Here is a 26,794-nt window from a genome sequence, read left to right on the forward strand (position 1 = left end):
TCACAGGACAATGGAAGCAAAATTTTATTCCTCCTGGCTGGGAAAGACAACTAGCAGGTGGTTGTACATAGGACTCCCACCCTCCCAGAACCAAAGGAGACAGGCGCTGCCACCAATGGCTCCCTCTGCCCAAGTGAAAGCCCAGAGAGGCAGGTGAGCACAGCGCAGGGCAGGGGCGACTGCAGTGACAGAGTGGCCAGAGTGATCTAGGAGAGGGAGGTCTCAGGGCTCAGGAAAGGAAAATGGGGCTTCGAGGGTGGGACAGGTATAAGGATGCTCTTTGCCATGGGAGCTTCTGGCTGGCATAGGCACCAGGCTCAGGGTACCATAATGCGGTACGGGCTGCCTGGGATATGCTCATCACCCCACTTGACCACCAGTGTGTACTCCCCTTTGTCTTTGAGCAGGTAGGAGACACTGTAGATGCGGCTGCCCATGTGTTTCACCAGGATCTCTTCACAGGGTGTCCTTGGGCCGTGCACCCCCACCAGCAGCATGTTGTTACCTGAGGTAGGAATAGGCCTCAATGACCAGCCTTAACCCCTTCTTTCAGCTACTAATTGCTCTGAGCCCTCTTCCTATTCCACATCCTGTCCCTTGTTTAGAACAGGCCACAAGCTTCTCATACCTCACCTAGGCTACCAGATGATAAATTCCAGGTACACACACACACACACACACACACACACTCTCTATATATATACATGCATACACATACACATATATATTTTGGGGGGGTTTCAAGATGGGGTTTCATTGTGTAACAGCCTTGGCTGTCCTGGATCTCGCTTTGTAGATCAGGCTGGCCTCAAACTCAGAGAGATCTGCCTGCCTCTGCCTCCCGAGGGCTGCCTCCCACCACCACCACCCAGCAATTTATTTATTTTATTTTATGTGCATTGGTGTTTTGCCTGCATTTATGTCTGTGTGAGGATGTTGGATCCCCTGGAACTGGAATTACAGACAGTTGTGAACTGCCATATGGGTACTGGGACTTGAACCTGGGTCCTCTGGAAGAACACCCAGTGTTCTTAACTGCTGAGCCACCTCTCCAAGAAGCCCAAATAGAAGGTAGCCCCAAAAGCAACAACCATACCCCTAAAGGCAGTTCCTGTACTTCCTACATGCTGACTGTCCTGTTATTTCTCACTTTGTACTTCCAAACAAGCTAGAAACAGGGCTATTTACCTGCTTTGCTGCAGTCTACTGTGAAGCTGCTCTTCTGGCCTACATAAGCCTTGCTCAGCCCCAGGCCTTTGGCTACTACTTTGCTGGCATCAGCAGGACTTGGGCCTGAGGTTGCGAGCTGGGGAACAGTGGTGACTTTTGTCAAGGAGTCCACAAACACAGATGTCGTCTCATGGAGGCTGTGGTTGCTGACAAGACGGGGACCTGCAGGACAGAATGGATAAGGCTGAGAAGTGGCTGGAGTATCAAGGCATTGAGTGGGCAACAACAGCTTAGCCTGAGGCTCACCTGTGACCTTGGCTTTGAAGGGGCTTCCCCCAATGTGATAGGGCCCACCATACTTGATAGAGATGAGGTAGCTGCCAGGTGCCATGGGGGTATAGGTGACACGGTAGCCCTCGGGGCACTCCTGGCAATCCATCTTCACCTTGGAGGGGCCGTCAATGGTAACCGAAAGGGCACCAGCTCCCGCATTGCTTGTGTTCACGATAAACTCAGCTGGGCTCCCTGGGAGCATGGAAGGTCAGGTAGAGTCTACCTTACTGGCTTCCCTGTTTTCAGCCACCCAGAACAACCTTGATACTTCCACATGCCTCCTATTGCTAAGAGCTTGGATGCAAGGCTCCAACAATTGCATCCACGTTCAGAGCTGTACCCATGAACCTACCTGTGACACCACCCTCCAGGCCTGCTCCATAGGCGGACACCAAGCCTGGGTCCCCTCCATGCCCAGGCTCCCCAACGCGAATCTTGAAGGGACTTCCAGGGATGTGAGTACCATTGAACTTGACATCAATCAAGTAGATGCCATTCTCTCGTGGGATGAAACGCACAGCATACTTATCTGAGATGTAAAAGGACATGTTATAAGCCTGGGTTACTTTTCAGTATGTAACAAACAAATGGTATCTGAAAGGAATAGCCTTAGTACTAACCATCTCTTTTATTTCTCTTGCCACCAGCAGGAACCCAATTGCTCCATGGAGACCCCTCTGCTTCCAGAACTGTGCTAGGTACCCACCCCAACAACATATACATCCCGAGGACTAAGGCTATAGATACCTAAGACGTCTACTGGTGAGTCCTTTGGACTGGCAAGCAAAATGCCCACATTGCTGCCTCCTTAGACAGTGTACTGTTAAAACAATGCTGTCTACAGATTAGCATGCTTAGCAAGGAATCTGCTTCAGGTCATGGGGGAAGGGGAAAACTAGTGTGCTTCAATAGAACTGCTACTCCTCTGGTCACAGGGATAGACTGTCTCTCTTGCTCTCTGTGTCTGTCTTTGTCTCTCTCATGTATGGCATTGCTAAGGTTTTCTTCCTAGTGGCCATGCTGAAAAGCCATATCTTCCTGGGTGCTTATCAATCTGGAAAGCTGAGGAGCCCAATTACTTTCCTTGTGTACACTCATCCTGGTTCTCGTCCGTTAGAGCAGATGGCTGGATGGCTAGACAGGGATAGAGCCTTACCTTGGTCAATCTCTGTGACATAGCACTCCTCCAGAGCTCCCGAGGGGCTGTGCACCTTGGCATCAATTGCCCCCTTGGCTCCATTCAGGCTGACTGCAAAAGAGGCTGGCTGGTTGACCTTTAACCCTGACTCCTGGAAGCACAGCAGATGTGGTTAGACAGGATGGCTAGAGCCAGGGCAAATGGAAGAGCAGGAGACCCACAAGGTCACTTACCCATCTGGTGTCCAATATGGTTTAAAGAGGGAGAGCCATTGATTTATAAAGGCAGCAAGCCACAAGCACACCCCCAATCTCCTATCCCCTAGACGTGTGCTCTGCAATCACACACCCAGGCAGCAGAAAGGGAAGGTGGCCCCACCCTGTGGGTAGCACTCAGCTCCAGCAGGCTGTCCCTCTTTAAACCTTAGCCCTAGTGCTCAATGGGCACAGGCTTCTGTTCAAAGCCTTTAGACCTGAGACACGAGAAAAACGCCACGCAGTGGGCAGGGCACTTCCTGCCAACCCCAAGTGTGGGCTGTACCCGGCCAGAGCAAAAGCCTAGCACCCAGAATTGTTTCTGGGTAGGCCAATCAGCTCAGAGCTAAGGCCTGCTTGCCAAAGTGACTGTGGTCTGGCCGGGCCCAGGAGCCCCAGGTGGGCAGTTTCTCTCAGTGCCTCACCTGAAGACTAGAAACAGTAAGGCGGCGGGCGTCACCAGACGGAGAAGCCACAGGCACCACGAAGGGGCTATCAGGTATGTGCTCCTCGTTGAACTTGACTGAGACCTCATAGTCACCTGGACAGGAAGAGAACATAAGGCTATATTGGGGATGCCACATATATATCTCCAAGGTCTAGCCTAGGAAAGGCCTATTGCCTTCCACAGCCAGCTTGGGTGTCCCTGGAACCTCAAGATGGAGAATAAGAGCCAAGTGTAATACCTGGGGTCAATACACCCACACTCAGGTCCTACCTCCCCCTGTCCCCAATTCTGTTCCCAGTACCTGGCTCCTGAACTACATAGGCCACACCACAGGAGCCATCCTTGCGGTCCTCGAAGGAGATCTCAGCCTTGCTCGGGCCCTCAACAGCAATGGCCAGGCCTCCAGCGCCAGCTTCCCTGGTCCAAATGCTGAACTCCGCTGTGGGAAAGCAGTGTGTGCTCATGGAGCAGACAATTGGTTCCCACCCTCAGCCAACTCCAAGCAAAGCCAAGATCAACATGATTGCTAGCTACTTCCTCCAAACACCCATCTAGGCCCACCTAGGATAGCAAGAATTAGACAAGCACACCTACCTGGCACTCCAGCTTCAGCCCTCTCAAGGCCAGGGCCTCCAGCACGGACCTTGTGGGCGCCCCCTTCCCCCAGAGGTCCCACAGTGAACTGGAAGGGGCTCCCAGGCACATGCTGGCCCTTGTACTTGACGCTGACTGTATGCATTCCCATCTCAGCAGGCACAAATCGGATACAGTAAGTATGGTTCTCTCCTTCTACAATCTCTGCCTCGTGGGTCTTGCCTGATGGACTGGTCACCTGGGCTGTCATATCTTGGATGCTAATTTCTACAAGTAGAAGATAGATTGCTGAGCAGGGCCCTGTCTCTACTTGTGCTTAGGGTTACCCTAGGAACCCTCATGATCTTTCCCCTACCAGGAATCTTCAGGCTGAGGTCACAATGACTGCCAACATTGGCTACAGAAGGGGCACGTCGCCTGCGTGTAATACTTTCTTTCACCCGGCCCTCACCCGTCACCTTCACAGAGAAGGGACTGCCTGTAGGGAAAAAAGTACAGTCCATACCCTGCACAGATTACAGGGGGGAACTGGGGTGTATAGGAAGGCTGTCAAACTACAGAGGTGTGGCTGCCACACTCACCAGGCACATGCTGGTCAGCAAACTTGATGTTTATGATGTAATTTCCAGGCTCTGTGGGACAGTAAGTGACCCTGCATGTACCATCCTCCAGGTCCTCTGTGTTGATGTCTACCTTGCTAGGGCCCTCAATGGACAGACTGAGCCCACCATAGCCTGGGAGATAGATAACAGCTATAAGCCAAAATGCCAAGTGAAGCTGTATTGCCCCATCTGGCAAGCACCACTGCCTACCTGCATCTCTGGTGTCAATAATAAACTCTGCAGGCTCAAAGGTATGACCTTCATGGAGGCCTTGACCAGACACCCGTACACGGCTGGCATCACCAATCTCCGACTGGCTGATGACTACTGGGATGGGACTGCTTGCCACATGCTGGCCATTCTTCTTCACATGCACCAGGTGCTCCCCTGTCTCCTTGGGCACGAAGGAAATCCCTGGGCACAGGGTAGGGCCATCAACAGGGTGTAGGCCCACAGCCTACCTCCTTCCCTCTTTTTTCCCCCAACAGGCCAGGATGGCTTTAACTCACTATGTAGCCAACGATTGGTTCCCCTGATTCTCCTGCCTCCACCTCCCAAGTATTGGGATTATAGTTAATTACCACACCTGGTTCTCCCTCCTTCCCAAAAATGCTTGCCCCCTCTTAACCTCTTACCCACATGGCCATTGCGCAACCGCTTCAGCAGACAGGGCTCCTCTCGCCCTGAGGGTGGCACCACAGTGGCTGTGAGTAGACTGAGGTCTGTTTCTGAGATATTGATGGGGATATCAGCAGCAGAACCCACCTTTAGGTGGGACATACGTATGGAATCGTCACCTGGTAAGAATGCAAGCCATCAGTCACTATGGAACCAGCCCCAAGACACTGTGCCCACCCTGCCACCTGTTCCTGTCATTATTCCTGATGCTCCCCACCTGTGACTCTGGCGGTGAAAGGGCTGCCTGGGATGTGCTGGTCATTGTACTTGACTAGGATGCTGTAGTCACCAGGCAGCACAGGCAGGTAAGAAACACTGCATGTTCCATCCTGGTTGTCAGTGCAGCTGATTTCTGCTTTAGATGGACCCTCGATGGCCAGAGACAAGCCCCCTGAAAAGCATCACAGGTAAAGTGGGAATTGTGCCCAGGAATGCGTTTCCGGGCCTTTGTGGATGAGCTGACTTGATAGCTCAGCAGAGGCATGAGGACAAGGTAGAGAACTCCATTCAGGATCATCTCTTACACCCAGCCCTCAGCCAAGGGAGGACAATTTGAGCAGGTTAAGTCTAGAGCTTCTCCTTACCCTCGCCTGCATCCTTGGTGTTGACAGTGAAGGTGGCGGGTTTGTTGACCACTCCGTGGGTAAGGCCAGGGCCATAGGCAGTAACATGGCCACAGTTAACATAATCCACATAGAATTGCAGAGGGCTTCCTGAGGCAGGAATAGAAGCTACATGGAATACCAGCCTCATTCATGCACTAGTCTTTTTTTTTTTGTTGTTGTTGTTGTTTTTTGAAACAGGGTCTCATGTATCTGGCTTTAAACTCATGGCTTTAAACTCACTATTAAGCTGAGGATGACCTTGAACTCCTGATCCTCCTGCCTCTACCCCTAGTACTAGGATTCTCAGGCATGTGCCATGATATCTAGTTTAGTCAGAGCCTCATGCATGCTAAGCAAGCATTCTACCAACTGATCTATAACACCACTCCAGCCTGTTCTTTCTGAGATGGTAGTAATAGGGGCCTGGGATGGGGTGGACAAGAGGCAGTGAGCCCACCTGGGATGTGCATATTATCATAGCGGATATCCATTTCATGCAGGCCAGCTTCACTGGGTGAGTAGCGCACAGTAACAGTGCCATCCTTATTGTCAGTGATGGAAGGCTGGGCCACCTTGCCTGACGGCATTCGAACTTCCCCTATAGGGCAGTGGTTTTAAGGTCAGGACAGGCAATTGGCACACCCTGGCATCATTGTTTTCCAAGTTCCCAGCCCTTACTCACCAGTGATCTCTCCCTTCTTGATGGTAAAGGGGATGACAAGATCAAAGGGCCTCAGGCTGGTCACATCCAGCCCATTAACCCCCACCATGGGCCTGTCTGGAACCTGCAGTGGAGACAGAAGAATCAGATGAGGGGCTACAAGAAGATCTGAGGTTTCTATGCACATATGGTAGAACAGGGCCACATGAGACACCCAGATGGCCAGCTCCAAGTGTCCCTATGGGTCAGGCAAATTGAATAATAAACCAGGCCAGGCCTTACCCAGGTTTGTTGGCTACCCTGAGGATAGTTATACTGTGGAGCCAGCTGCTGAGGCCGTAGTGGGGTCTGCACTGTGGGTTGGTCCCCAGCCAAAGCCTGCAAGGCAAAGTGAGAGAGCTAAAGACTGTCGTCACAGAGGGACCTAGAAGGACAGACTAGGACTTTCCCAGATTTCCCTGCCCACCCGTCCTTGGCCCCTTCTCACTGTAACTTGGAAGGGGCTGTTGGGCACATGCTCGCCACCGAAGCGCACACAGATGACGTATTTGCCCGGCTGGGGGGCTGTGTAGAAGATGTCAAAGGTGCCATCCTCATTCTCCACCACGTCCACATCTACCTCTGAGCCATCAGGTGTGCACACTGTGCAAGTCACCTTGCCTTTGCCTGCTGCTTTCGTGTCCACAGTAATCACTGTCTCCTCCCCAATCTGGATGGTGGGGCCAATGCCAGCACCTGGGAGGGCAGAGTGGATCCCCAGAGGGGGAGCCAGCAGGTGAGCCAGGCATTTGGGATAGTCCTATCAGCCTGACATCCATCCAGGTCTCTTAATGCTATGACCAAGCACAGCCAGCCCCAACCCCTAATCCAACCCATACCCCAAGCTAGGATGGTGAGTGGTTTCTCAGAAGGCAGGAAGGATTCTCCTGACCACCTCAAGCCTCTTTATGAAAGAGGCCCAACAGGTGGTACTGAGATACCTGGGAGGAAAAATAAGGGACCATCCCATCCCAGCACAAGCATTTATTGCCACCTCCTCTGCCAACTCAGCCTCAGGTGGTACCATGGTCTATGCTGATAAATACCAGCACTCTGACTAGGCCCATGGCTACTTGTACCCCGTGGCCTGGCCCCGGGCTCCAGTGCTATGTGTGGATGCAGTGAGGCAGAGTCCTGCTGCAGTGTGGGGAGTGTGACACTTTCCTCCCTACCCACCCCCAGGCCTGAGGGTGAAACTGGAGTTTCCTGACAACTGAGAACGCTTGCTCAACCAGAGGCTTGCAGTGAGAAGCAGCCCAGCACAGACAAGAGCAAGTAGCAGGGAGGCAGCAGGATTAGCACCCGTGCAATGCATCACAGCAGGCTTGGCAAAGCAGTGGCGGCACCCAAGGAACAGGGGATAGAAGGCCCAAGCCACCACTGCAGGGTTGCAAGGATAAAGCATCTAAGCAGCCTCTAGGGCCCCATAGTGCCCAAGGAAAGGGAAAGGACAGTGACATTATGATCTGGGGCTCAGCTGTGGAGGCTTGAGAGCTGTGGGTTGTAAGGCCTGGCAGCAAGAGCACCCCTGCAGCCCAGCCTCCCAACAAGGAAAGCAGCTAGGTGCACCAGACCTACTTGGGGACCAAATTTAAGTCCCCCCCTTACCAGCCTACATCAAACCCCTCTATTGACCTTGGTCTCACATTCGCAACATGAGACTCAGATAGCATGTTTAGCTATATCCCTGGCTACCTGCTGCTCATGCTAATCTATAAGTTTCCTGCATGCCTGCCCTCTATTATTTAGCTAATGATTTGGGCCCTCTCCTGACAGCTACTTGATTACTCATTTCCGTACCCAGGCTCAAGGTGATCAGCAGGTCTTAACCATAGCATCCTCAAAGTACACCTGTTAATCAAGCTACTGGTTAATGTCCCAACAGCCACTGACCTGGCCCAAGCCAACCTTCTGGCTTGCCCAAAGGTGATTAAGTTCCCTTACTGGAACTTAATCCATTCCACACATAATGGTCAGAAAAATTGAGGCCACTCCAAGTCTCTAGCCTATGTGCACATATGTATGATCTCCAATCCCATGGACTATTCTACAAAGCAATCTAGCCTCTGCCACAAAAACCTAGCTATCTTATAATCCTGTCCTTGGCCACCTACCCAAGTGTCAGGCTTATAGCATTCAGAGGCATGTAAATAATTGTAGCCTTATATCAGTATCCCTGTGGTGTTTCTGTTTTGGGGCAGACAAACCTGTCTGGTAGGAACTGTCTAATTAACGTCACTGCTGAGGGAATAGGAGGAGAGAAGGAAAGAAGGAGATGTGATGCAGAATGCACTTTGGGGCTCTGAGGCTGGGCCAGACCCCGCCATGCTGGCCACCCAAGCAGTTGACACTGGCACTACTGCACCACCAGCCAGCCCCACCCACTCATGCACCTCCCTCAGCCCAGGACACAGATGCCCCTGGGAGGCAGGGATAGAAGTCTGTGGATCTGACGAGGGCTAGAGACTCCCACTGGGTGGAGGAAACCACCTTGTACCCTGAGCCCACACAGGAGCCCTTGTGAGAAGGAAGCACCTGCTGCCCATCCCCAGGGGTGCCAAGATCCCCAGACCCCAAAGTCCCCAGTAGGGTGCCTCCTAGGATATACTTCACCCCAAAGCTCTCAGCTGCAACCCAAGTTCTCAGATGGGGAAATGGAGGCCCAGAGAGGGGAGAACCAGAGCACTCATGCTTAGCTCTAGAAACCTCCCTGGGCCCTGACCCTCCAGCCCATGGCCTTATCTACACAGCCTCCCCCATTCTGTCCTTGCCTAGAGCTGCAGCTGGAACTGTCCTGGGAATGAATTAGCAATGGAGAGGAAAGGAAACTGCCTCTCTGGGCAGCAGGGGCATTGGGAGTGGCCCCAGCAAGCAGCTTACCTAGCCCGTGACCTCCGATTGACACTGAGGTGAGAGGGCAGAGAGCAAGGAGAAAGGTCAGGTGAGTCACTCAAGGGGGTGGCCCCCAATCCCACACGCCGCCCCAAGCAGCGAGCCCTTGCACACAGGCACACCCAAGCCCCGTGCCGAGTGCCATGGTGGCTAATGGTGGGCTGGCTCACCTGTGACTGTGCACTTGCTGGCATCCCCAGTGGGCACAGCCCGGACACGGTATGGGGAGAAGGGGATCTCATCACCACCATACTTGATAAGGATTGTGTACCGGCCTGTCACATCTGGCACATAAGCCACTGTGTATGTGCCATCATGGTTGTCTTGGATGTGTGTTTTCTTGGGCTTGCCTTCAGGGTCCTGCGTAGCAAAGCACAGGGGAGGAGTCCTAGCAAGGCCTGGACTATCCAGGCCTTTCATAGAAACACCAAATACAGCTATAACAGTGATAGTTTCTGGACTCCTCTACCCCCATGGCCCCAGTGGCTACTTGTCTGTGGCAAAGTCGAGAATAGAAGCCCCCAAACATCCAGCATTCCCTGACATGACAAGAGCACAGATTGGTGCTCAGCCTCAGTCTTGGGCCTGTCCTATGGGCACTAGGAGTTTACATGAAAGATCTCAATGTTGTAACATTATACCTGTCCTGTGAGAATATTACATGTAAGGAAGCTGAAGCATTGTAGGCTTTTAGCACCATGCTCAATAGCAATGAATGTGTATTTGAGGAAACTTGTCCCTTTCAACTTGGACAAAACTGCTACACATCCTAATGTAGTTATATTAGCAGACCAGAAGCAGAGACCCTTCCCTTACAGTACAGCTCCAGGCAGACTAGTTATCTAGACTGGGCTGCCTACCCACCTGCAGCCCTATACTGCACCTGCCCAGGTCTTGTTCCTTGCCTCTCCTCCCTATGCCTGGAGTTGAAGTACAGCCCAGCAAGCTAGAAAGCTCACCGTAATCTGGACAGCCAATAGACCCTCCCCAGCATCCTTGGCATCAATGGTGAACTCCACAGGCAGGCTGGCAGGCACACCAGTGGTGTTGAGTCCAGGTCCACTGGCCTTCACCTTACTGGCATCATGTGTGGGCAGCACCTTGACCTTGAAGGGGCTGTGGGATCAGGGTGTTATGAATCATCAGAAAAATTTCAGTACCAAACTGCCTCCAGCATGCACAGTGAACCCTGCTTCTTACCTCCGTGGCACCTCTTCTTCCCCATATAGCACAGAAATGCTATAGGACCCTTCTCGGCTGGGCACATAGTTGACAGTCTGAGTACCATCAGCATTGTCCACTACATCCACTGGCTCCACCAGACCTAGCCCCAGTCCCAAGGACAGATCTTTAGGTTGGCTCCTTGTACTCAGTCCCAACCCCATCTCACTGGAGGACTAGGACTGGGCCCAAAGTCTGTCCTTAACTTCCCAATTCCAGGAATGACTCTAAGACCTTGTAGTATAAAACATATATCTAAGTGCCTCCTTAGGCCCTCTCTCTTGCCACATCTATTCAGTGGCCAAGTCCTGTCCATTATAACTTCTCTAGAGTTCTGCCTGGTTCTATGGTTGCCTGAAGCCCTCCACCATCTGCCCTAGCCTCCACATGCTGGATCTAAAAAGATGATACCTTCATAACTCCCTACTCCCAGATATGTGAACTCTCACCTTTAGGCCCCTGCACTTTGACTTGCAGTGGGGCAACTCCAGCCTTGCTTGTGTCCACCTTAAAGGACTGAGGAAGGTTGGCACGGACCATGCCTGGGCTTAGGCCAGGCCCAGAACACTTGACTTTAGATGCATCTGTCACATCATGCACAGGGACCTTGAAGGGACTACCTGGAGTTTAATGTGAAAGGATGGTAGCTATGTAAGCGACTGTGGATATTAGCAGACAGTCCTAGTTCCATACTCATCATCATCTCCTCACCTGGCACTTGGTGGCCACCATACGTGACGTTAAGGCTATACGTGCCAGCTTCATATGGTATGTATTCTACCGAGCAGCTGCCATCTTTATTATCCATGCAAGACATCTTGGCCTCGGAGGGGCCCTCAACAGCCAAGCCCAAGCCACCTGTGCCAGCTCCCCTATTCCAAACAGACAGACTGTCATTACCTGGGGTTCCCAAGCCCATTGGCTGCCCTTGCCTCTTCAGTGGCTCACTCACCTAGTTTCCACTGTGAACTTGTTGGGTTTGTTAGTAGTACCACTTTGGATGCCTGGCCCATGAACACGTACCCGGGAGGGGTCACAGCCCTCTGTTACAGGCACCTTGAAGGGGCTGCTGGGCACAGGGCTGCCATCATAAGTCACATCCACAGAGTGTACTCCTGGAAGGCAGGGCAGATCAGTAAGTCCACTTACTCCCTGCCCTGCCTAAGGTACTGCCCAGCATATTCATACCTTCCTCATAGGGAGTGTATTCCACTTTGTATGTGCCATCACCACAGTCCTGCACATAGGTTTCTGTTAGGTTGCCTGAGGGGTTGGCCACACGGGCCTTGACATGTGGCCCTCCTGTCTGTGTAAGAGCCCGGGCATCCACACTAAACTCAGTGGTTGCTTCTCGGAAGATACCTGGAAAAGGCCACAGTGAGGAGGCTATGGCTATAGGACTCTTTGTACCCAGTGACTGCTACTCCCCTACAGTAGGCCTCCTTACCTTGACCCTCAATCCCAGGTCCATAGCACTGTACACCTGAGGTGTCCACAGCAGGCTCCACCTGCAGCTTGCTGGGGAAGTTGGGCACTGGCTGGCCACCATACTTGATTGTAACAGTGTAAGCCCCAGGACAGAGAGGAATGTAGGTGATTGTGTGTGTGCCATCACCATGGTCCTGAATGTATACTTCAGCTGGCAGTCCCGCCTCAGAGCAGATCTCAATAGTCAACTCAGCACTGCCAGCACTTGAGCAGTCCACTTGGAACTGCCCTACCTCACCAGCAGTAGCCCGCTCCAACCCAGGGCCTGAGCATTTCACCTTAGATGCATCAAAACAAGGAACCACATGGGCCTTGAATGGGGATCCAGGAATGTGGGTGTCAGCAAAAAGGATGTTGATGTTGTAGTCCCCAGGCTCAGTGGGCACATAAGACACAGAGCATGTGCCATCCCCGTTGTCCAGGCACTCAAGCTGTGCTTCACAGGGGCCTTCCACTGTCAGGCCCAGGCCACCAGTGCCAGCTCCCTTTGTATCAATGGTGAAGCGGGCAGGGGAGCCTGCATTGCCTCCCTGTAGCCCTGGTCCAAATGCCTTCACCTGAGGGAAGGAAGAGGTTAGAAGCAGCTACTAGCCTAACCTTTCATCTGCCTCCTTTTGCCATAGCTTTCCTCCCCACCCAGAGACATGAAAGGCATAGGCTGCCTAATAGGTCATCTACCCATCAATCATAAAGGCAAAAATGACAAAGGGTCAGGACAAATCTGAAGAAGATAGGGTGCCCTCAGAAAGGAAGATGGGAGCTAGGTGTGGTGGCGCACGCCTTTAATCCCAGCACTCAGGAGGCAGATGCAGGCAGATCTCTGAGTTTGAGGTCAGCCTGGGCTACAAAGCAAGATCCAGGACAGCCATGGCTATTACACAGAAAAACCCTCCCCAATGAAAAAAGAAAAGAAAAGGGAGGGAGGGAGGGTGGCAGGGAGGGAGGAAGGAAGGAAGGAAGGAAGATGGGCCCTCCCCTCATAGGCTCCCAAACCCAATTACCTTGCTAGGTTTGGTGGGAGCCACAGCTTCCAGTGGAAAGGGACTGCCAGGCACAGGCACACCATCATAGGTCACCTCCACCTCATAAGGCCCCTCTTCTCGGGGCACAAAACGTACCACACTGTTGTCAACTCCTAGGCCTGGCTCCACCTTGCAGGGCACTGCTGTACCTGAGGGACTCACAATCTTGGATGCTACTTTGCCTTGACCACCTGCACCCTTTGACTTCACTGTGAACTCCTGATCTTTGCCAACATCCATTTCTGTTGCAATGATGATAGCAGAGAGAGAGAGAAAAAAAAAGAAATCAACCATCATTTATTTATGCAGCCCCAGGCAAGACTCAGATGGATAAAATTGAGTGGTCCTCCATGGCAATGACAAGTATAGCGACTACTTACTGTCACCAAGGCCAGACACCTTGATCTTGCTGAGGTCCAAGCTTGGAGATACTCCCACTGAAAATGGACTCTTGGGTATATGATCTCCTCCATAAGTGACACTAATACCTACTGGGCCCTAAAATAGGTACAGAAGGGCAGGGGTCACTCATCAGTCAGTACTCCAGTATCTTTGGCCTATAGCTGCCCAGCTTGAGCAGGTGTAAAAGACACAAGCTTTGCTCCTCAGCCCCCTTCCCAGGTGAGAAATTAGAAACTTCTTACAGCAGCCTACCTAGCCCACCATATAAGAAATGGTATGGCTGCAGCAGGTGGAGATAGCTACCTGCTGCACGGGAGTGTACTTGACTGTGTAGGTATTATCATGGTGGTCAATGATGTCCACATCTCGCACTACATCTCCCTTAGCCAGTCCTGAGAACTGGACATCCAGCTTGCCTTTGCCAGCAGTTTTAGCATTGACCGTGAAATGGGTGGGTTTGCCAAGCTCAACACCTGAGGAGACATAACAAAATTGAGGTACCCTACTAAGTTCCCTACCCTTGGTTCCACTCAACCTTCTACAGAATACTCATCCTTACCAGTGCGCATAAGGCCAGGACCTTCAGCCTTCACCTTGCTGGCATCATGAGAAGGCTCCACTTTGACTCTGATGGGGCTGGTGGGTGTGGCCTGCAAGTGATGGAAGGAAAACAGCTGAGGACGGCAGCACCCCAACACTTAGCAATCTAGGGACTAGGAGCAGCAACACCTACCTGGTCAGCAAAAAGGACCATGATGGTATAGCTGCCAGCCCCACGGGGTGTGTATTTCACTGTGAAGGTATCGTTGTCATTGCGGATGATATCAAAGTCGATATCAGCCTCAGTGGGACCCACCACTCCAGGGGCACACTTGATACCAATGCTGACATCTCCTGTGGTCGACAAGTAGGATAAGAAGAGGCTGGAACATTGTGGAGACAGCCTGTCCTCCCATTCAAGACTAGGCCTTACTTACCCTGGCCAGCCTCTGTACAATCCACAGTAAAGTAGGTAGGTTCATGTGCCTTGAGCCCTGTCTTAGCCACTCCTGGACCATACACTTTGACTTTGTTTGGGTGGCTACCAGCTCCCACATTCACCTGTAGAGTACAGGGGCAAGTGAAAAAACATGACAAGTCTGTGGCAGGAGAGCTGAGAGGCTCCCTCAGCTATTGCTGGTAGACAGGTCAAATATTGCTGCTGCCTTGGGACAGCTGGAAGTTCCTCAAACAGATATAAGTGGTCACATGATACTATGATTCTACTCCTAGTGAGATAAACATCTAGGTCCACACACTTAACCAAATGTTCCTACCAGAGCTATTCACATAGCCCAAAACTAACACATATCTACCAAATTGTGTTTTCCATCTACACAATGTGATGTAAAAAGTATTCAGCCATAAAAAGATATGAAACACCAACATGCTACAATGTGGAAAAGCTTTCTCATGACACTCAGTGAAAGAAACCAAACAAAAAGTCACAGAGCAAACATGGTGGCACACGCCTTTAATCCCAGCACTCGGGAGGCAGAGCCAGGCGGATCTCTGTGAGTTCAAGGCCAGCCTGGGCTACAGAGCAAGTTCTAGGACTGCTTGGTCTTCACAGTGAGATGTCTCAAAAAGGAAACACACACACACACCAAAAAGGTCACACTGTGTTTGTGTATAATATATATAATTATAATGTATATATAATTGCATCTATATGAAAGGTCCAGAAAAGGCAAATCCATAGATCAGTGGTTGCCAAGGGCTAAAGAAAGGGATAGGAGTTTCTTTGGGGATGAAAGGATAAGAATGTCTTTGGAGATGATGAAAATGTCCTAAACTAGACTGTGGTGATGGCTGCTAAAAGTCAAGTCCACTGAAAATGGGAAAACTGTGTTGGTACACAAGCCTGATCTAGTTAAAAACTGCTATAGGAACAAAGGGGTTCTGGGGAGATGGGCTAATGGCCCATGGGCTGGCTTACCCGGAAGGGACTATTGGGGATGCTGACACCACCCCAAGAAACCATGGCTGTGTGCTTCACTGGCTTTCTGGGCACATAAGAACAGCTGTAAGTGCCATTGCCATTGTCCTTGACTGTTGCCTCCACAGGGCAGCCCTCATTGTCCTGTAAGGCAAGCAAAAGCAAACAGCCTGCTGGTCAGTACCCAGGCCTAGGGGCCTAACAATCCTGCCCCCAACATGGGTAGGCATCCCACCTGGACTTGAACTCGGAGAGGGGCCTTCCCAGCATGTTTGGCATCAACTATGAACTCTGCTGGCTTGTTGACAGCCACACCAGTCTTTTCCAATCCAGGCCCACGTGCCTTCACCTGGTAAGAAACTAATCTCAGACCAAGGCAAAGCCACCAAAGTCAGGCAGGGCAGTAAGTAACACACAGAGTGGCAGGACATGATTCTGGGAATACCAAGCCAGGCTCTGAGCTCTTAACCACAGACTCACTGACAAGATGTGATAATGCCCACCCCCAGAAGCCTTTGCAAGCAAAAGTAGAAAGCCAAGGCTGAGGTCAGTGTTGTGTGCCCTTTACCCTGTCTGGGTAAAAATCCTGAGGTGCCTCTCGGATGTCAGCCATGAAAGGACTGAGACGGATGTCCTCGCTGTTACACAGCACATGAACAGCATACTCGCCAGCCTCCTGGGGCCAATAGCGCACATCACAGGAGCCATCACCCTTGTCATCACATTCGATCTTGGCCTGTGATGGACCTTCCACGGAGAAACCTGACAACAGCCATCAGTCCTATTGGTACCCTGGAGCCTTGGGGTAGGCTGCCCTTGTCACCCTCTGCTTCGGATGCCCACTCTGAAGCCTCCAACTTACCCAAGGTGCCCACATCATCACCAATGGCCTCTACCACGAAGTCTGCTGACTTGCCAACAACGCCGCCCTCCAGCCCAGGACCCCAGGCCCGCACCTTCTGATTGCCACACTCAGTGCCCACCTTCACCTCGAAGGGACTGCAAGCAAGAGTACCATATAGGTAAGCACCAAGAGGCACTGCCCTGTGCCCAACAACTGTGAGCTAGGCAGAAAGATGCCACTGGTCCCTCACCAGGCAGGGACATGGAAGGGCTCAGAAATTGTGAGTAGTGGAGGGAGCTCACCTGCGGCCAATGTTCTGGCCACCCCACGTGATAGTGACAGTGTATGTGCCAGGTATTGTAGGGTAATATTCAAAGCCATACACGCCATCCCCTAGGTCCTTCTGCTTTACACGCTCCTCGCCCTCTGCAAAGACAAGGAATAACTCAGGCCTGTCTAACTATGACCTGAGGTCCATCACCCACCACCCCACCAGACAAACTTACTGGGGCCCTTTACAGTGACCTTTAGCTCCCCACTGCCAGCACCCTTTGTGTACACCTTGAAGTCGGCTGTCTCCTTCACTCGCACACCTTTAGGCTGGAGGCCTCGACCAACAGCCCGGCAGGCAGCAGGGTTACAGGCTGTGGGAAAATAGGCCAGCTGAGTTGCTGGAAAACTGGGGTTGATTGTCCCTTCCCTTGCTACACACAGGGCCAGGCCATTGGGATTGGAGAGTTCCTTAGAGTCTGGCCCAACAGGCTGGTAAAGCACATGCAAGAAAGAACTAAAATGGGCCATGACCCTGGAACCTGCACCCCAAGCAGGAACATGGCAGTCTTTCTCCCAACTATTTGACACCAGCCCCAATACTTCCACCCAGCCCTCCCCAACAAGAGGAAGATGGATCCAAGTACCATTGACCTGTGGGCAGAGCAGAGAGCAGCAGGTTTCTAGACAGCTGGAGCGTGCTCTTCCGAAGGTAAAAGCATGGAAAGGAAAGACGAGAGGGGCAAGGAGAGGAAGAGGAACAAGAAGGGCCCTAGTATGGGAAAGGAAAGACAGTGCTTGCCCACACAGTAGAAGCTTGGAGACTGGGGCTCCCAAACAGGGGATTCAGTGGGACAGCCCCAATGGTCTACTCCTCCCTTGGGAGGCCCAGACCACAGCAGCACAGTAGAGGAGCATCCATGGCCAGGCCTACCTTGGCCAACAGTGACAGTGTAGGGGCTGCGAGGGATGGGAACACCAGCGAAGGTGACGTGCACTGTGTGGACACCCTCCATGGTGGGCTGGTAGTTACAGCGATAGGTGCTGTCACCCCTGGCCTCCAGCTGAGGCTCCACTGTGTCTTTCTGTCCTGTAGGGTCCTGGATGACGACTTCCACCTCACCTGTGCCAGCTCCTGTCCGAAGACACAGACTCAGCTCTGGGACTCCAGCATACCTCTCCCCTATGGCTGGCTGGGCCTCAGCTGCCTCCCCTCACCTGCAGTGAAGATCTCAAAGTAGGTAGTCTTGTTGGCGATGTTGCCGCTGGGCTCCAGACCAGGGCCCTGGGCAGTCACTTTGCTGGCATCACCCTGTGACTTGTCCACATATACCTCAAAGGGGCTCTTGGCAATATGTTGGCCAGCAAAGAGTACAGTCACCTGTTCCCAGGAGGGGCAGGCTGTGAGGGTGAGATAAGGGGCCCTCTGCAGACTACCCATAGCCACCAGCCTCCTTCTCAGCCAAGGACTCACCTTATGAGTTCCTGTTACTTCAGGGACATACCAGACAGAGAAGGTACGGTTTTTGTCATTATTGGCAGTCACTTTGGCCTGTAGTGGGAAGGAGCCTATGAGTGTTAAGAGAAGCCATCCTAAAAGAAGACACAGCAGGATCCTGCCCTGCCAATGGATAACCCTACCTCTTCCTGGTGTCCAGCTGGGTCCTCCACATACACCAGCACCTCTCCCTGGCCAGCACTTCGGGTCTCCACAGTGAATTCTGCTCTCTTCTTTACCATATTGCCTGTAGGCTCAATGCCTGTCAGGAGAGGGTAAGGAAGCCATGGACTAGCTGGTAGGGCCACACCCTCACCTCTATACCCTGGTTCCTAGACACTAAAGCAGTAACAGGGACACAGCATTGAAGACTCTATCCTTCTGCAGGTTCAGTGCCCCTCCCCAAGCTAGGCACAATCCAATCAGGCAGGCTTGTTCAATATAAGCCCAGTATATTGAGCCTGGCCTCAGAAACCAGCTGTGTGTGCTCTTGCCACAAGGTTAGGCCCATTCTCTGGAACAGTCTGATTTGCTGCACTGGTTTCCCAAACCCTTGCACTTGCATGATCCTGACTGCTTCATCTCCAATTATAGAATAGTAAAACACTGGGTCCTCCTTCAACCAAGAAACTTCCCACAAGCCAGTATGACTTAAGGAACCTATTAGCATTCCCTTGTCAGGGCACCATTTCTGACCAACCCTGATCCATTCATCCCCCTCAAGAGTGATTTGCCCAGCTGCCATGACCCTAAACCTCTTAGGACCCAACTTGAGAGAGAATACTGTCCCCACAGCCAGATATAGGTGCTCAACCCCCTGGAATGTCACTGCCCAGGCCCCCTTACCTGGCCCGTAGGCTCGGGCTTTCTTTGGATTCAGTTTAGGCCGAAGAGGAGCCCCTGGCTTCAGCTTGGCCTTGGGAAACTGAGACAGGTAGGTCATGACAGAATGTTCATCTACGTTGGGGTCCACAATTTCCTCTGGGGTGATCACCTGTCACAGATAGAAGACAAGAGCCATTGGGCCTCTCCTCACCATAACCAAGCACCCTTTAGCTGCTGGAGCCATTCAGGGAGCATACCTGAGGAATGCCTAGCCAGTCGTCAGCCTGCTGCATGGCTTCTCGTGCATTGTTCACAGGCTTACTAGCATCCCAGGAGTCCCAGTCAGGACATAAGCCTACAACACAGAAAAGGTCATGTTGTGAGTCTAGGGGCTACAGGACCACCTTCTAGGTTGACCAGATAGCCTTAGCCCAAGATCTCCCATCTCTGTGCCCCTCACCTGGGGCACAGCTATCAACAAGAGCACCCAGGGCCCGGCCACTCTGCCAGTCCCGACTGAAGTTGGTAATGGGCAGCTGTGGCAGCTTGTTCTGAATCCAGCCTAGGAGCCTCTGTTTGGGTGTTTGCTTCTTGGCCTCCTCATCCTCCTCCTCATCCCACATGGGCATCGAGATGGAGTAATGTAGGATCAGGGTCCAGATGAGCCCTAAGATCAGCTTCAGATTCCCATCCACAATGGCCTTGCTGTCTGTGGGAAGAGGGGTGGAAACACTGGGCAGTTAGGGATTTCCCTCACCAAGGCCAGCAGGGAGGGCCCTGGGTGGACAGGCACAGCAAGTCAATTAGGTGACAGAGGCCCCTTCCAGCTAAGGGTAGAATGTGGATCAAGCACCCTCTCTGCCCAGGGCCTCTGAAGGGGTACAAGGAAATATTTAGTGATAAAAGACTTTTCAGGGGGAGGAAGAGACCCATAGACACATGATGACAATACAATGCAAAACCCCAAGGCCCAGAAGGAGGGTGAGAGAGCAAGTGAGATAAATGCTTTGCAACTGCTGAGATCAAAACCTGCCCCCTACCTCTTGGGATATATGGGAACAGACAGAAGTGGCCTAGCCCTAACTGGCCCAGAAACAGGGCCCCTGACCTCAAGCTGGGCTGGGACCAAAGAAGAGGAAGGCTAGGTTGGCAAAGAGTAGTTAGGAAATACAACTGCTGTTCCAGGGAGGGGGATGAGGCAGGGGAAGTGGAGGTGTTGGCAAGGATCCTTGTATGAAGGGGTGTGAGCCCCACCCTTTGCTACTTCCTTGTCCCGTCCCCCCCCAAGCTAGGAGTCAGGAGGTGGCACAAGAGGACTGGTTTGGGGGAGGGGCTATAAGTCAAAGGAACTACATTTGGTCCTGACTCATTGAAGCCTATGGGGAACTTCTGGGGTAACAGCCCCCATTGCCCAGTTGAAGGAGGAAGAAGATGAAGAGTAGGGAGGGGCTAGCTTTAGCCTGCCTCTGTTGCCAAGGCCCACTTGGGAGTCCCTGTTGCAGATGTCTTGGGTGGGGTCCTCAAGCCCTGCTGCTTCAGCATAACCTGCTTAACTATTACTCACCACCCAGCCTACTTGCCACCTAACGGGCTAGGTCTCAGGCAGCCACCAGGCTTACCACAAGGGAAGTGGTTAGGGCGGGCATACTGAACACCCATCACCATGGTAACCCCTCTGAGCCCCACCCAAAGCCACCTCTGAGTCTTAACCTCCTCAAGGGTGTATGGCTTATGGTGGGTAGAGTTTTCTACAGCTCATCTTTGGAAACCTTACAGGCCTTTCCTGTAATCAGAGAATATTTCTCTAGTGAGTCAATGGGGGTGGGTCATGAAAACTAGAAGTACACCATTGGGAGGGCCATCTACAGCAGGTGGCATCCCAGGCAGTGGGACAGCACCTGGAGGACTACCACTTGAGCCTCTCAAAGCAGCGTGATCTTCTTTCCTATTCCCTAACAGGTTGGGTCTGGCCTCTTGTGGATGTTTTTCATTCTTCCAAATTGGTGAGAGGATGGGGGAAGGAAGTTTAAAGATCAAGGGCACAATGACCCTACCCCAAGTCACAGGTCCAGCACAAGAGCCCCCAAGGAAACCATAAGTCCTTAGTGGCCTCTAAGGGGAGGAGCAAAGACAGACCCACCGTCCCAGAAAGGACCCTCCCCTGGTCTAATTAGGCTGGCTATGACAGCTAAGTCCCCCTCCTAAGAGGGAGAAGACCAGGGCCCAGGGTTGGGAGGCAGCCTAGTTAGATGGCCACGCCCCATCCCACCCCTAGCCCCTGGGCCAGCCAGCCCCCTCCCTCTCCTAATCACTGCTGCTTTCCAACATTTTTTTGCCTTATATGGCAAAGCTCTGGGAACTAGGCCTGCTCCAGCCAGCTCACAAGAAGGAGGGAAGAAGGGAGGAGGGAGGAGACCCCCCCCAAGAGCTGGGGTGTGGCCTGACTCCCCACATCCGGTTGCCCCCCCCCCCCAAGACTCAGAAATGACTCAGCTGGCTAGACTGAGGCTGGGACTAGGGATGGGCCTCCATACATCCACTGACATGCCTCTATGAGCATTCCAAAGAAAAAACTCAGCACTTGAAAACTGCTCTCTGAGAGGCCAGGAGAATCTTGGTCCCTCACTGATTTAGCATGTACCATCTCACTCAAAGTCCTAAGTATAACAGGAAGCCCTTTCTATTATGAAGAAAAGGTCCATTCTCCTACTCTTACTGTTCCACATTCCCAAGTTACCAATTCTGATGCCTGTCCATAAGCAGCCCCTACTTTGAAAAAGGCATGGGATCCTTCAAAAGGCAATACCAATGCCAATCTCTCCAGTTCAATGACATAGGCACTGAGCTGGCAGTAAACCCAATGCACACTGGAGCACCTTTCAATCAATCTCTGCATTCTAGATGCAGAAAACCAAGGTTTACATGGAAGTAAGAGTTTGATTCGTGATAGCAAAGCTGGCAACCAAGCACACTATGGCCAGATGCCCAGAGGCCTTCAGTCAACCACACCCAACACACCTGGGGTGCAGTTTTGCCAGCAATACATCTCTTTGCCCTCCTCCAAGTTCGCCAGAAAAGATATAAACTGGGGATTTGAACCACCTCCAATGGGGGAGTATGTTTCAGGGCAAGAAGTTGAGGGCATCCTACATAATAGGAGCCACAAGCTGCACCCTCCACTTTAGAACTACAGAGGCACCTAAAAGCTAGAAGGGTCCTTTCAAAATTGCTGTTGTAGAGGAAGAGCCTGGACATCCCACTGCCCAAGGATGGAGTGCGGCTCTCAGGGGCAGAAACCTAGTCTGTGCCTGTCCCACTACGGGTGCAGCTTTGGGAATGCTGGGGGTGCGGCCTACAGAGGATGTGAGCTCAGCCTGGGAGTAGGCCAGGAGGGCGCAGCGGGCGGGGGCGCGTAGCGGTTCACATGCTCAGTAGGCCAGCCTGCGCGCCTTTGTTCTCAAGGATCTCGCGGAACTAGGCGGCTAAGAGGCCTAGGGGTACTCTTGGTTGCAGGGCACCTAGGGAGGGGAACCGGGAGGGGGGCTGTAGGGGTGAAAGGAGGGAGAATTGCGGTGACCCCGCCCGCATGGTGCCCCAGTGTGGCCCACACCCTCACCTATGGACACGAGCTTGATGCTCTCACGGTCCAGGAACTCAAGCGCCACCGACACATTTTCGAGCTGCATCTGGCGGAAAGTGGGTCGTTGGTTGTGCTTGCGGTGCATCTTCTTCTGGCTGAGTACCTCGAGCAGTGCAATGAGCCGCAATCCATCGCTGAGGTCTGTCTGCAGATTGGCGATGCGCTTGCTCACGCACTTAAGGTGCTCATTGCACCAGCGGGTGAATGTGTTCTGCTGGATCTTCTTCCATGGTGCGTCCTCCGCTAGGTCTTTTTCGGTAGCCGGCATCTCGGCGTCGCGCGTATCGGTACCGCCTCCCGGAGCCGCGCCCGCTGCGCTCTGACCAGAGCGGGAGTGAGAGCTACTCATTTTGAGGCGCGAGGAGCAGAGGGGCGGTGCTGCAGCCTCAGCGAGGGGACGGCCCTTTAATTAAAGCCGAAGGCACTTCCGCGCTCAAGAGACAAGGCACAGAACAGAGGTTGCGCTGCGGAAAGAACGACCCCTTTAAATGCGGGCGAAGGGTGGAGCCAGAAGCAAGGTTTCCGTAGGGGCGGGGCCTCCGGGTGGGGTTTCTGGGCCGTGACCGCCCCACCTCGCCCCGCCCGTTGGAATGCTCCCACAAAGCACCCCTCCCCTGCTCCGCCCAAGGCGACCAAGTTCTGCTTCAAGGAGGGTCATTGAGCCCCAAAGAGCGCAAGGAGGTCCGGCAACATCTGCTTACAGTAATACAAGAAACGGACTCCAGAGCTAGGAAAGGCTGAGCAATTCGGATTTCTCAACTCCAGCCGGCACACCCTTACAAGGGACTCTTTCTGCAGGGGGTGGAGCCAATAGGATCCCTGAATCATTTGGACTCCGCCCCGATCCTGCATCCTCCTCCTCTATCTTCATTTCCCCCTTCTTCCTGAGCTAAGGGTCCTCAGCTGCAGTCTGTTCCACAGCAATGCAGAGTCCAATCCTGAGAGCGAACCCTTCCAGAACGCCTGGTGCTGCTGCGAGCTCTTTGTGCGCACTAACGCCGAGAAACGGCTGCCATTCAGGGCTCTCATCACCTAACATAGCCACCCGCAGACCCTTGCCCACCCCACCCATGTCCGCTGGTCTTCCCAGTCTCCATGGCTCTGCTCACCTGCACCAGCTCATTCCCACCGTCTTCTCTGCCCCCTAGTTCCATCCGGGAGGAAATGGGGCAAGCAACTGGGCCAGGAGGCTGCCAGCACTCCAGGACCAAGCAGCCTTCCAAAGGCCCAGGGCATGCCAATGGGCATAATCAGAGGGCGCCCACCTTGAGATGCGTGTAGACGGGTACACCTTGTGCCTGCCAACTCACAGTTCCATCCACCTGGGCCCCTGAGGAATTCTGGGGGTGAGTTCTCACCTGGCTTTATGTGACCAAAGTTTGGTGTGACCCTAGAGGTGTGGAAGGGCTCAGGGATAGAGTCCCAGATTGATGGGAGGAGAATCACCAGACGTCAAGCAATCACCAGATTGCTAAGGAGCCTGGGTTGTGTTCCCCAAGCAGTGTGAAGCTATTCACTAATGGTTAATTTTATGATACAAAATTCTGGGACTAATAATGAGGATGCTTGTATTGAGGCAGAGATGAGCAAAGGCACAGAGGCAAGAAACTGTAGGGACAGTCACTACCACCCTCTAGTGAAGGGAATTCAGCTTACCTTTCCCATGGTAGACTCTTTCCATCTACATTGTCTGTACTCCAAGCCTCTCCAAAATGTTCCTTTCTCTATGTTTTTCCAGAAAGGCGGGCCTTTATCCCTACTTCTCAAATTCTAGCAATGAATTATCTTCTAAAAGACCCATGGCTTAAAGTGGCTCTGGGTTGGCCAACATGGCATGCCCAAATATGGTTGGCTCTTCTATGGCCTGGGGTGTCTGTATTGCCTGTGGTGGGGCTATGGTAAGGCTATGGTCACAATGGGCACCACTTCTGTCTCAGCATGTTCATCTTGGGACTGTCTATAATCTCACCAGTCAAATAACATTTTCAGTACAGAACTCCCCTATCCCACCTCCAGTCACCTGCATATCCTCTCCTCTTCTGTTTTCATATACACAAAGAGTTGGAGGACAGGATGGCAGAACTGTAACCAAAATGGTAACTCAAACGGAAACTTCCAGAGGTGTCGTTCAAGACACGATTTGAGTTATCTTTCTGGCCCCCCCGCCTCCCCCCACTGGAGAGCAAATCCCCAGGTATGGAATTGCATCAATAATTGATTTTCCACTAAGTGCTATTTATCTGGATCACTTGAGTTCATTAATTTGCAGAGAACAGGGAAAATGGAATCGTAGTAACAGACCACACAGAATTTGGGTGTCCCAGCTTCCAGCCCTATGATTTGGCTTTGGGGGGGGGAGAGGAATTGGGGAGCGGGGTGGAGAGTTCTGGGCCTTAGAATGGACACAGTGCCACCACCAGATGTCGCTCCATCCCAAAGACCCAGATGGGGCAACCCAGGAAGCCAAAATCCAGCTCTTTCATATTTTCCCTTATTTGGAGTAGATTCTTGGATGTTAGACACACCCCGCCCACCTCCACCACCCCCACCATCAGACCCCAATCCAGGCCCTCCCACAGGGAAACTATAGGCCCAAGCCCACCAGCTATACTAGGATCCTGAAGAGCTGTTTCTAGACCTGTGTAGCCAGGGGGCGCCAGGAGGGAAGAAAGCAGAAAATCTCCAAAGTAAAACAGTGCCCATAAGGCAAATCCAGGTGTAACAGGAGAGAACGTTGATTTCCTGAACTCTCACCTTGGCCAGACTGCTTGGAGCTGCAAGATACTGCGGGTGGATTTCACCCACTTTTTCTGGCCCAGGTCTGGCATTGGGATCTGGGAACGTTGGTGCTTATGTTCTGGCTGGCAATGACCATCATACTCAGAACCAATATGAGAGAGGACCCAAGATCCAGGCTTGAAATCTAGCTGGCTAAACCCTGCCACAGCCCCGGAATCGGCTCCTTGTGCCCAAACCAGCAGGGGACTCATCATCTCTCATATCCACCCTTAGCATTGGCTGGAAAGTGTTCTTCCAAGTTGCCATTCACCCTTATCCCAATCAAGGTACTAGTCTCAAAAGACCTTTCTTTCTCAGATAAGCACGCAAATAACCAGTTTATGGGTACCCACGCCTGTACCCATCTCCTGCCAAACTCTCAGATACCATCCCCTCTTTCAGGAACCCCACTGGTCTCGAGCTCCCAGATTCCTGAGCACAGACATAAGTGTGTGGTAAACTATGCAAAGCTACCTCTGGACACTAAGGCGATGCCTGGGACCTGTATCCACACCCAAGCTGCACCTGGCCTCGACCTCTCTGCCTACTTTCCAGACATCTACCCAGCTCGCAAGCGGCACGCTCACTATCCAACCACTATCCGGCATGGAGCTGGCCACGGAGCCCTCACCTGCTGTCCCTGCAACCGCGGGGTGGCGCCCAGCTCTCCGCACACGAGCCGGAAGCCTCAGAGCTTTGCTGGCGTCCACTGCGCCGCTGCGCGCCTCCACGCGAATGTGCCGCTGCAGCCCGCCTTCTTGTTGGCCGCATCCCCGCCCCACGTCCGCCCCGCGCGGGGCCGGCCAAGCCTGGCCCGGCAAGAAAGCCTTAATTGGTAAAATCGCCCGGGAGCCGGGGGGTGGGGTGGGGGGGGCAGGAGCTCAAGTGCCCCTGCTGACTGGCGACGCCGCCCCCTAGAATGAGCTCACAGCTCCGTGAGGGCCACCAGGCTTCCAGGGAGGGGGGGTTCACCTCCAGAACAGGGTCTGCAAAACCAATGTTTAGGCAGAACCTTTAATAGGCTAGAGTATAGGGGAGTATATGAGTACAGAGGAGCCAAGTGCTTACTGGCTGGAATGGAGGCTCTGATCCAAGGCCACCTATTTTGGGGAGTTACCTACAGTCACAGCCTTCTGTCTCTGCCCAAGCCTGGGTTGGCCACACAGGTCAGGTCTTGTTCCATGGGAAGAGATGCAACAGGTAATTGTAGTGAGCACCAACCATTCCTAAGGCCCCAATGGGTCCCTGAGCCCAGTAATGAACAAGCTCCCCTAGCTAACATTTGGTCCCTGCTAGGTGCAGCTGTTGCCTGGGAGCACACAGCAGAAATACGCTGAATTCTCAAAGCAATCTGGTGCACTCTCAAAGCCTGGGAGTGTGCAGTGTGGTACAACGTGCTAAGTATCTATGAACT

General features: G+C 52.7%; 2 protein-coding genes across 5 annotated transcripts in view; one reads left to right on the forward strand and one right to left on the reverse strand.

The window, feature by feature from the left end:
• Nucleotides 1-26,100, reverse strand: Flna (filamin A). 3 transcript variants are annotated; one of them, XM_028888608.2, is made up of 48 exons: nt 26,012-26,100; nt 22,579-23,066; nt 19,423-19,671; nt 19,220-19,317; nt 18,984-19,131; nt 18,281-18,399; nt 18,114-18,191; nt 17,858-18,020; nt 17,574-17,774; nt 16,876-17,013; nt 16,672-16,795; nt 16,388-16,524; nt 16,094-16,287; nt 15,761-15,874; nt 15,526-15,669; nt 14,525-14,648; nt 14,281-14,441; nt 14,107-14,197; nt 13,851-14,020; nt 13,526-13,643; nt 13,125-13,387; nt 12,083-12,680; nt 11,824-11,997; nt 11,588-11,750; nt 11,347-11,507; nt 11,085-11,255; nt 10,615-10,738; nt 10,374-10,530; nt 9,585-9,774; nt 9,403-9,426; nt 6,971-7,218; nt 6,766-6,861; nt 6,505-6,607; nt 6,280-6,420; nt 5,802-5,930; nt 5,435-5,608; nt 5,175-5,336; nt 4,750-4,953; nt 4,519-4,671; nt 4,293-4,415; nt 3,938-4,204; nt 3,645-3,782; nt 3,321-3,436; nt 2,660-2,792; nt 1,856-2,032; nt 1,477-1,695; nt 1,189-1,392; nt 1-505 (listed from the first exon to the last, which is right to left on the reverse strand). In XM_028888608.2, the coding sequence occupies exons 2-48, from the start codon at nt 22,949-22,951 to the stop codon at nt 318-320; spliced, it is 7,944 nt and encodes a 2,647-aa protein (XP_028744441.1). In that variant the 5' UTR covers nt 22,952-23,066; nt 26,012-26,100; the 3' UTR covers nt 1-317. The 3 variants fall into 3 exon arrangements, with proteins under 3 accessions (XP_028744441.1, XP_028744442.1, XP_028744443.1); XM_028888609.2 differs by lacking the exon at nt 9,403-9,426; XM_028888610.2 differs by lacking the exon at nt 1,477-1,695.
• LOC119086700 overlaps nt 24,964-26,794 on the forward strand; it is a 4,995-nt gene continuing 3,164 nt past the window's right edge. The window contains exon 1 of one of the 2 annotated variants that reach the window (XM_037199350.1): nt 24,964-26,215. In XM_037199350.1, the coding sequence (XP_037055245.1) occupies nt 25,722-26,215 (494 nt within the window). In that variant the 5' untranslated portion in view covers nt 24,964-25,721. The remainder of the gene's footprint in view (nt 26,216-26,794) is intronic. The other variant, XM_037199349.1, reaches the window with a different exon arrangement.

The sequence above is a fragment of the Peromyscus leucopus genome, chromosome X (assembly GCF_004664715.2).
Source record: "Peromyscus leucopus breed LL Stock chromosome X, UCI_PerLeu_2.1, whole genome shotgun sequence".
NCBI classification, from domain to species: Eukaryota; Metazoa; Chordata; class Mammalia; order Rodentia; family Cricetidae; genus Peromyscus; species Peromyscus leucopus.